The 8,361-nt window shown below is 46.1% G+C and overlaps 1 protein-coding gene across 2 annotated transcripts; it reads left to right on the forward strand.

Annotated features, from left to right (window-relative positions):
- Nucleotides 1–247: 247 nt before the first annotated feature.
- MID1IP1 (MID1 interacting protein 1) lies at nt 248–2,750 on the forward strand. 2 transcript variants are annotated; one of them, XM_010949524.3, is made up of 2 exons: nt 248–747; nt 977–2,750. In XM_010949524.3, exon 2 carries the CDS (start codon nt 1,239–1,241, stop codon nt 1,788–1,790), a length of 552 nt encoding a protein of 183 aa, XP_010947826.2. In that variant the 5' UTR covers nt 248–747; nt 977–1,238; the 3' UTR covers nt 1,791–2,750. The 2 variants fall into 2 exon arrangements, with proteins under 2 accessions (XP_010947826.2, XP_010947825.2); XM_010949523.3 differs by having other exon boundaries at nt 248–713.
- Nucleotides 2,751–8,361: the final 5,611 nt, after the last annotated feature.

The following is an 8,361-nucleotide window of genomic DNA, read 5'->3' on the forward strand; positions in this document are numbered from 1 at the left end:
ATGCCCAGTCACCCTTCTTACGTAAGAGTCTCTGGAAGGAGTTGCGCCTGCTGAGGTTCCCTCTGCCCCGACGGCTAATAATAAACCGGATCGGTAGTTTCCGGGCCACCGCCAGTATAGATGCTGGGTTGAGGGCCTCACTTTGCAACCCGGGTGCGGGCAATTCTGTCATCCCACCCAGGGAGCGTGAGCAACGCCCACCCAACCCCCCCCGCACTCCAGCCCGCCCTCCTGTCGGTCCGGATGCCGGGGCCTTTTTAACCCGCGCAGTGCCTGGCCCTCCCCCCAAGCTGGCCTGCTCTGCGCTCAGCGCCGGCGGGGTGCGGCTGCTCGATCCCTCCTCTGCCCTTGCCTGCCCTGCGCCCTCCCTACACCCGGGTATCAGGCGAGAGGCGGAGCTGGCCCGGCGTGCGCCGCCCCCACTGTAGAAAGGGCTGAGAGTTACTCGCGGTCAACCCGAGCTCGGGCCTTTTATCTCGGCGCTGCCGGGGAGGCGGGAGGAGGAGACACCGGGGGTGGCCCTGAGGTCCGGCGACACATTTCCGGGACTCTATAAATTGAGCACCTGGGATGGGTAGAGGGCCGACGCCGCCGCCGCCACCACCCGCAGTTACAGTCCGGCCACTGACCGCAGCAGCGCCCGCAGGCAGCAGCCGCCAGCAGCGGGAACATTGAGCTACCTAGCAGCAGGAGATTTCGAGGCGCCAGAGGAGGTGCGTGCCCCAGCCCCATCTCTGACCCGTCAGCGTGAGTGCTTGGACTCAGGCTTTTCCGAGGGGGACGGGAGTGGGGAGCACCCCTTCCTTCTCTCCGCCGCGCTGGGCGGGAGAGGAAGTGGGACCGCCCGGCTGCAGGGAGCCACCCGGGCGCCGTCCCAGGCGAGCAGTAACTGGGGAGGGAGGTGTGCGCAGGCGGGGGCGCCGGGCACCCTAGCCGGGTGAATAATCTTTCTTTTTCGTCCCCGTTTCCCAACCAGGCCAGGGCGCGACCCATACCAACGCGCGGTTATCGCGAGCTTCCGGACACCCAAGCCAGGAGAAGTCGCGCATCTCGCAGGGCCGGGCTGCGAGCGAGACGAGAGTTGGAGAGGGCGGAGGAGGAGCCGGGAATCCCGTGGCACCAGCTTAAGCAGGCCCCCGGCGAGGGCTTCAGAGAGCGCGTGAAGGCGGGCAGCCCCTCGCCCCAGCCGGCCATCCCGTGCCCCTGCGTCCTAGGGCTTCGGCGCCCGCGCGGCCACCATGATGCAAATTTGCGACACCTACAACCAGAAGCACTCGCTCTTTAACGCCATGAATCGCTTCATTGGCGCCGTGAACAACATGGACCAGACGGTGATGGTGCCCAGCCTGCTGCGCGACGTGCCCCTGGCCGAGCCTGGGCTGGACAACGACGTCGGCGTGGAGGTAGGCGGCAGTGGTGACTGCCTGCAGGAGCGCACGCCCCCGGCCCCCGGCCCGAGCAGCGCCAACGGCAGCTTTTTCACGCCTTCCCGGGACATGTACAGCCACTACGTGCTGCTCAAGTCCATCCGTAACGACATCGAGTGGGGGGTCCTGCACCAGCCGCCGCCGCCGGTGGGGAGCGAGGAGGGAAGCGCCTGGAAGTCCAAGGACATCCTGGTGGACCTGAGCCACCTGGAGGGCGCGGACGCCGGCGAGGAGGACCTGGAACAGCAGTTCCACTACCACCTGCGCGGGCTGCACACTGTGCTCTCCAAACTCACGCGCAAAGCCAACATCCTCACCAACAGATACAAGCAGGAGATCGGCTTCAGCAATTGGGGCCACTGAGGCGGGTCGCCCGCGGCTGCCCAGCACCCTTCCCGGCTCCATCTTTCACCCTCTCTCTTTCCTCAAAGCTATTTTCTTTCTGGCTGCAGGGCGCGATGGGCGGACAGCAAAGTTGGGCGGCTGCGTACGTGCAGGGGACGCGGCGGGGTTGCATGGAGAAGGGGGCTTCTTTTGGGAGAGGAGAGGCAAGTGGTGGCGAAAGAGGGGGGTGCTCAAGGACGTCCCTCTCTCCCGAGGTGGGGGTGGGGAGGGGGCTGTGTTCGACTTTGGTGGAATGGGACTGAGTTGACGCCCTGCATTCAGTCTGTGCCTTTCCAGGAGTTTCTTTTCTGTTCTTTCCGGAGGAGAAGGGCCGAGAAAGGGCCATTCCGGGGCGCGGCGCTGGGTTGCCACACTTGGGAGCGCCGCCCGGAGCCGGGCGCTGGGGAAGGCGGGGCGCGCAGCCTCCAGCCGCCCTGCCGTTGGGCCGGTGGAGGCCGCAGCGTTACTAGGATTGCGTCAGTTTTCCTGTTTGCACTATTTCTTTTTGTAACAGTTGCCCTGTCTTAAGTATTTCGAATCTCCTCCTTGCTCTGAAACTTCGGCAATTCCATTGTGATAAGCGCACAAACAGCACTGTCTGTCGGTAACCGGTACTACTTTATTAATGATTTTCTGTTACACTGTATATGTGTCCTGTGGCACACCTACCCCATCCCTTTCACGCCACCCCCACCCAGTGTGTGTAAGCTGGCACTGTGCCAGCTTGTACGAAGCTTGCCACTCAGCCAGTGAAAATAATAACATTATTACGAGAAAGTGGACTTAACCGAAATGGAACCACCTGACATTCTATCCGTGTTGTACATAGAATTATGAAGGGTTCCATTGTTGTTATATGTCTTAAGTTTATTTAAAACTTTTTTAATCCAGATGTAGACTATATTCTAAAAAATAAAAAAAGCAGATGTGTTAACGAAACTCAACAAGTTTGTTGCTTTCTGATCCGCCAATGGATGGCTTAGTAGTTAAATAAAAATAAACTTAATTGATTTTTCTTTTTAAGAAAAGTAAATTTTATTTTCCCTCTGGTATTTCAAAGTGGTGGATAATCATCTCTCTAAGTATTCAGTTTTGTTTGGGAAGCAGCTACTAACAAGATCTATTTCTATTTCTAATTCAGAAATTATTTTATTTCTAATTCAGTACCAAGCTAAGCCCATACACACCTCAACAAAATTCATAAATATTCAAAGTACTTGAGAAGGTGCATATATTACAGTTTTCAACCAACTTGACTAGCTTATTGGAGTGCTTACTTAACTTTTTGAATTTTTTAAGAGGCACAAGCATAAACCATGTGTTTGGAGGCATAAAAACTTATTTTTAAGGCAGAAATTTCACTTGGCCACTGAGAAGTAAAGAATTAGAAGAAAAACACCAGCTAATACTAGTGCACACACCTTGCTGGTCTTTACTTACCAGTTTTTATTGTTGGTCTTAGGAGATACTTAAGTGTGTTATAACATGTGCCATGGCCTCCGACGAGTTCCAGTGAAGTGCTAAGCTTTGTAAAGCTGTGCCCAGCAATGCTTCCAGTTTTCCAGTAAGCCGATCTGCAGCTGTGGGCAGCAGATCTGAGCCAGACTGCAGTGGGGCCCTTCGAAACACTTCCTTAGATGCCAATATGATGATTTCCTGGGAGACTGGGACAGGCGAAACATAGTGCTCTGTATTTTAAGTGTTAGATCAATTTCCTTTTTCGATCTTGAAGTCATGAGACATTCTCTAAGCTCATAGAGCTTGACTTCAAAATGCATGTAACTTTGCAGTTAAAAAAAAACAAACCAAAAGTTTTTTGTGGTGTGGGCAGCTCAAGCCTATTATCAGCTTTTAGCAGCAGCAAAAAAATGGAGAAGTGCCAAGGCTGGCTGTGTTGCCAGAGAAAGTTAATCGTTAATATAGAAAGATAAGCTAGGCAGCACCAGAAGTAAGGAATATGGCCTCTTGCTTGGTAACCCCTTGAAAATATCAAAGTATAAGCAAAAAATTTTAAAAACAGAAACTTAGAGAAGCCACGTGTTAGAAAGAAAAGCCAAGATGTTGAGCCAGAAAGTTGTATGTTCAGATCCCCTCGTTATTAATTGTGAGTATTTAACTCTCCGAGCTTGTTGCCACATTTGAAATTCGGCATAATGATAAGTACAAGGCTTACTTCATGGAGTTGCAGCGAGAATGAAAGGAGATGGTGTATAGAATGTCTGATGCTTAGAAGTTTCTTTAGACACTCCTGTTCTCTAATTGTTGGTTTGTATCTTTATATTTCCCCTTTTGCCTTTCTACAGGGATATATGAAGCTTGGGATAATATGCCCACTTTAACAAAAAGCATAATTTCAATTACATCCATGAAACAACAGGTAAACTATTTCTTTTCTCAAAGTCTCAAGAAAGAACCTGAATTAAAACCAAGTAGTCACAGTTTGGCAGGTGATATCAAGAATTTTATGAGATGTTAACTGCAAGTTGTTTTCAGATCATTCTTGTATATAGAATACAGAAAGGTAGATGCTGATAGCAAAACTAAACTCTCATAATAAAGTTATTAACTTTATTTTTGAGAACAGTCATGTAAGACTATTTTTATGTATAAATATTGATTCTGACCTAGGAGTAGTGATATCACTGTTCAAGAGGATTGGATTCTTTTATGAACCAGTAGGGTTTGTCTGGCCCAGTGCTATTCCACTGATGTAACTACTATTTTATTTAGATTCAGTTTATGAAACAAAAGGTCAAATCCTCAACCAGATTCATCTGTGAAAACTCAAGCCATTTAAAATTGTGCTTTAACTTCCAAGGTAAAGTGATAAGTGATTTTACATTGTCAAGTCTTTCCTGAAGAAACTCAAAAGTACTTTATAGATTTTAAAAATTGCAAACGTTGTGCGGCCCCTCCTTCACAGAGCTCTCAGAAATCATCGTTTTCTGCCAGACTAGAGGGAAGGCATGAATAGATGAACTGGGCCGAAAGGAACAGCTCAGATTGAAATTGATTACCCTCCAGATATTTACATTTGCTAAGAATTTTCTACATCAAAACCTCACACCAAAACCTTTGAGAAGGCCTGCTTTTGCCTCTGAAAGCGGCTTTCTGCTTTGCTCACATGGGGCTTTTCGTGTTTTACATTTACACAGTGTTCCTTAGTGGTCTGGCCTAATTTACTCTTTCTCTGAACCTGAACTCATTGTTAGCATGTCACGGCTGCTGGGATTATCATTCTTTGGCCCAACTTGAAAACTAGTTACTGTTAACAATTTTTTTCAAAAAATGAAAGTTATTGTCATTTGCATACACCTCTTCATTTTTAGTTGCTGAACAAAAATCATTTGGGAAAAAGTGGCTTCCTCTCCTCCCCTCCCCCTCTCCTCTTCTTCCTCTGTGGTCCTCAGATGTTTGCAAACTGGACGCAGTTCTGGTAGATTGAGGGTTCAAATCTTATATACTTTTTTTTTAAAAAGGCAATTATCTTTTTATAGGGCATCTAGTACATTTATACCAGTCATTACATCCTCGTGTGATTTATTTTGAAGAGTTTTGAACAAAATAATGACAGATTGTTTTCTTTAAAATTCTAGAGGCATTTTTTACCCCCAACAAATAGAAAATTCTAGATCAGAAGCTTATGAAAACTTCAGCTATGTAGACTAAGGGATTGGTCTCTTAATTGTTATTCTTTTTAAAATTTCAAACTTTATGTAGTTTCTGATCGAGGCTAAGTTGCTTTAATTAGCAAGACAATTTAAACTTAAAATTATTTTGTAAACTTACTCTATCTTTTCTTTTAAGGCCATGTCCAATTTTTTTTAATAACTCAGGGAAATTTAAAGGTTGTTCTTGAGTTACTCTAAATATTAGGCCTCCAGTTAGTTCATTTGAAACTATGTACAACTTTCCGTAAGTAGTGGCGATAAGATAGTCTACCACCAATATAACCATTTCCGTATCTGGAAGCCAGTATTATCCTTTGCCTCATGCAACCAGAGCTCCTTCCCTGGGACCCCCATTTTAGAGGGCCCCCACACTCCTTCCGATTCCCCATGGGCAAGGAATCTTCAGAGCCAAGGGAATGCCCTGAGCTTGTTCCCTTACCTCTAGACCTCGCTTGGGTTCCTGTGTCCCCAGGGTTCCCTGTCCCGATGGTCTGGGCCCATTCCAGGGACTCCAAAGGCACTTGCCCTCAGTTTATCCTCCCGGTGGTGAACATGCTTGATTGCTGGACGGGGCTTGGCCATGCAAACTGGGCTGCCCAAGGGTGAAGCTTGAGGGGGAAGATGAGGGGGAGAGTGTAGGCTGGAGGTTCCCATTTGTTCTCCTGTCTCCGCCTCCCTGGGTTTCAGGGTGAACAAAGGTTTTGAAAACCTGCAGAAAGGAAGTAAGAGGTGAAAGCAGCTCGAGCCTTAGGGATTCCATACTTTTTCTCCCTATTTCCGACATCCCTCAGGAGTCTCTGTGCTCCACTGAAAGAATGTTATTTACTTAATGAAATGGTGGTAAAGGAAAAGGAAAACCGCATCTGTATACAGACCTTTTCCAGCTGCTTGCTGCTATTCAGTGCTTGAACGGTGCTGATTTTGGTAAAGACTCGAATGGATACATTTTCTGTAAAACCCTGAAGATTTCACCTCCTCAAATGTTCTTTCATCTTGCTTTTTTTAAAAAAAAATTATTATTGAGTTAGCTGTTTTCTTTTTAGTGTCAAAAGTCTTGGTCAAGTTAAAGCAGAAACTAATAGTCGTGCATCTGTCTAAACAAAGCCCGCTAAAACTACAACTATCTCATCAGCCCTTCCTGTTTTGGCATTCTCTATTTTTAAGAGGAACTTTTTTTTGTATCTTCCCATTCTTTTTCTTATATTTTATTACCTCTTTGTCTAATGTTTCAGAATGCTTTGCCTAGCAGTTTTAAAAATATATCTGCTGGTGTGCCCAACTTCAGCAATCCCAAACCGGTAAGAATTTTGATTGGAGAAAGTGCTTATCATTTAGTTAAGAACAGGGTTATAGAAGGTCACTTTCTGACTTTCGAACTGTCTAGAGAAAGTGCTTGCAAACCCAGCGGCTAAGAAGACTGAGAAAATACTAGTAAAACATACAGCCCAGTTTTTTTATTTTAGCAAGGAAACAATGTCGGGGGTGGGGCGTTTTCACAAATCTATTTTACTGTTCGATACCAATCTTACTAGTGTTGATATGTGCACTTTTATCAACGAGCATTCAGTTAACAGGGTGAAACTGAACGTGATTCATTTGATGTTTTTAAAGGTAAAAACTAACTGTAGGGCTTTTTTTTTTCCCTTTTGAATGCCACACTGCTGAGGTAAAGAATGTTGTAGCTTGTGGGTGAGCTCAATAGGGCCAATTAAAACCTGACTACTCTTCACCGTGTTGAAATACCTGACAGAGCTTGCTGTGTCCTTGGATAATGGCTTTTTTTTTTTTTTCTACTTAGCAGACATCTAATTGAGGAGATTTCCTGTTTGGTAGTTAAGGAAAGATGAAACCGAAAGTACCACATTGGTAGTTCTGACCAAGGTATTTACATTTTTCTAGTTGTTCACAATGTGATGTTAATTTGAAGCCCTGCTTTTTTTTTTTTTTAAAGGAAACATATGCATTGTGAAAGAACACAGATATGTTTCCTAGTAGCCAAACTATGTGTAGAATGCAAGGAGTGTAGTTAGTGTATGTTGGTCATTCAAAACAAAGTGTAGTATTTTGTAGCGTCTAATTGACATTGCAGCTCATAACTCATGGATGCTTTGAGGGTATAATTTAGTTTCTGTTGTGATAAATACTTGTTGACCATGCTTTCATAGCTTAAATATTTGGGTGGAAAGTGCCAGAAGTTTAGATGTTTAACCCAGCTATTGGGGCCTAGGAGGAATCTCAGAAGCCCTTTCCCTTTAGTGGGCTAGGGAGCAGAGGAAAAGGCCTGCTCCCTGCAGCCAGTTTGGCCCCAAGTGGAAGAAGAGAGGCACCAAGTCAAGCCTGCCTAATTTAGTCTTTCCAAATTTACCAGATGTCACTCCAGCATCCCTGGGTTCGTTGTGATAAGAGGAGTGTTGGAGAAAGGTGTTTCAGGACCCTCCCACCCACTGGAAACCTGAGGAGTAGGGAGGTAATCACTCTCCTCTGATAGCAGGTTGTGGTACCTTTTCCTCTGACTAGAAAGGCAGCCAAAGTTCGGTTGAAGCATATGAAATTGCCGTTTTTGTCAGTCCAAAATGGTTGAACAATCTGATTCCAGCAATTGGATGTCCCTCTGTGGACATGCTATAGTCTTTTTACATCATCTTATGAACTATTGTTTGCCAAATCAGGGTTGACCTGATTTTCAGACAGAAGAAGTGAGGGACCAAAAAAAAAAAAAGACCAAAGTTGGCAATTATATAAGGGAGACAAATAGAATGGAAGAAAAAGGAGACTTAAAATGAAGAGAAGAAATAGAAAAGTAGCAGAGAAGTTGTAGCAAAATGTATTTTCTAAAAAAGACCACAAAGTGATTTCTGGCCCTAAATGCCCTTCCACAA

Source organism: Camelus bactrianus, chromosome X, assembly GCF_048773025.1.
Source record: "Camelus bactrianus isolate YW-2024 breed Bactrian camel chromosome X, ASM4877302v1, whole genome shotgun sequence".
NCBI classification, from domain to species: Eukaryota; Metazoa; Chordata; class Mammalia; order Artiodactyla; family Camelidae; genus Camelus; species Camelus bactrianus.

What these genes read in the sequence shown, in the direction of transcription:
- MID1IP1 (XM_010949524.3), top strand. Translation starts at nt 1,239, where the DNA reads ATGATGCAAATTTGCGACACCTACAACCAGAAGCACTCGCTCTTTAAC.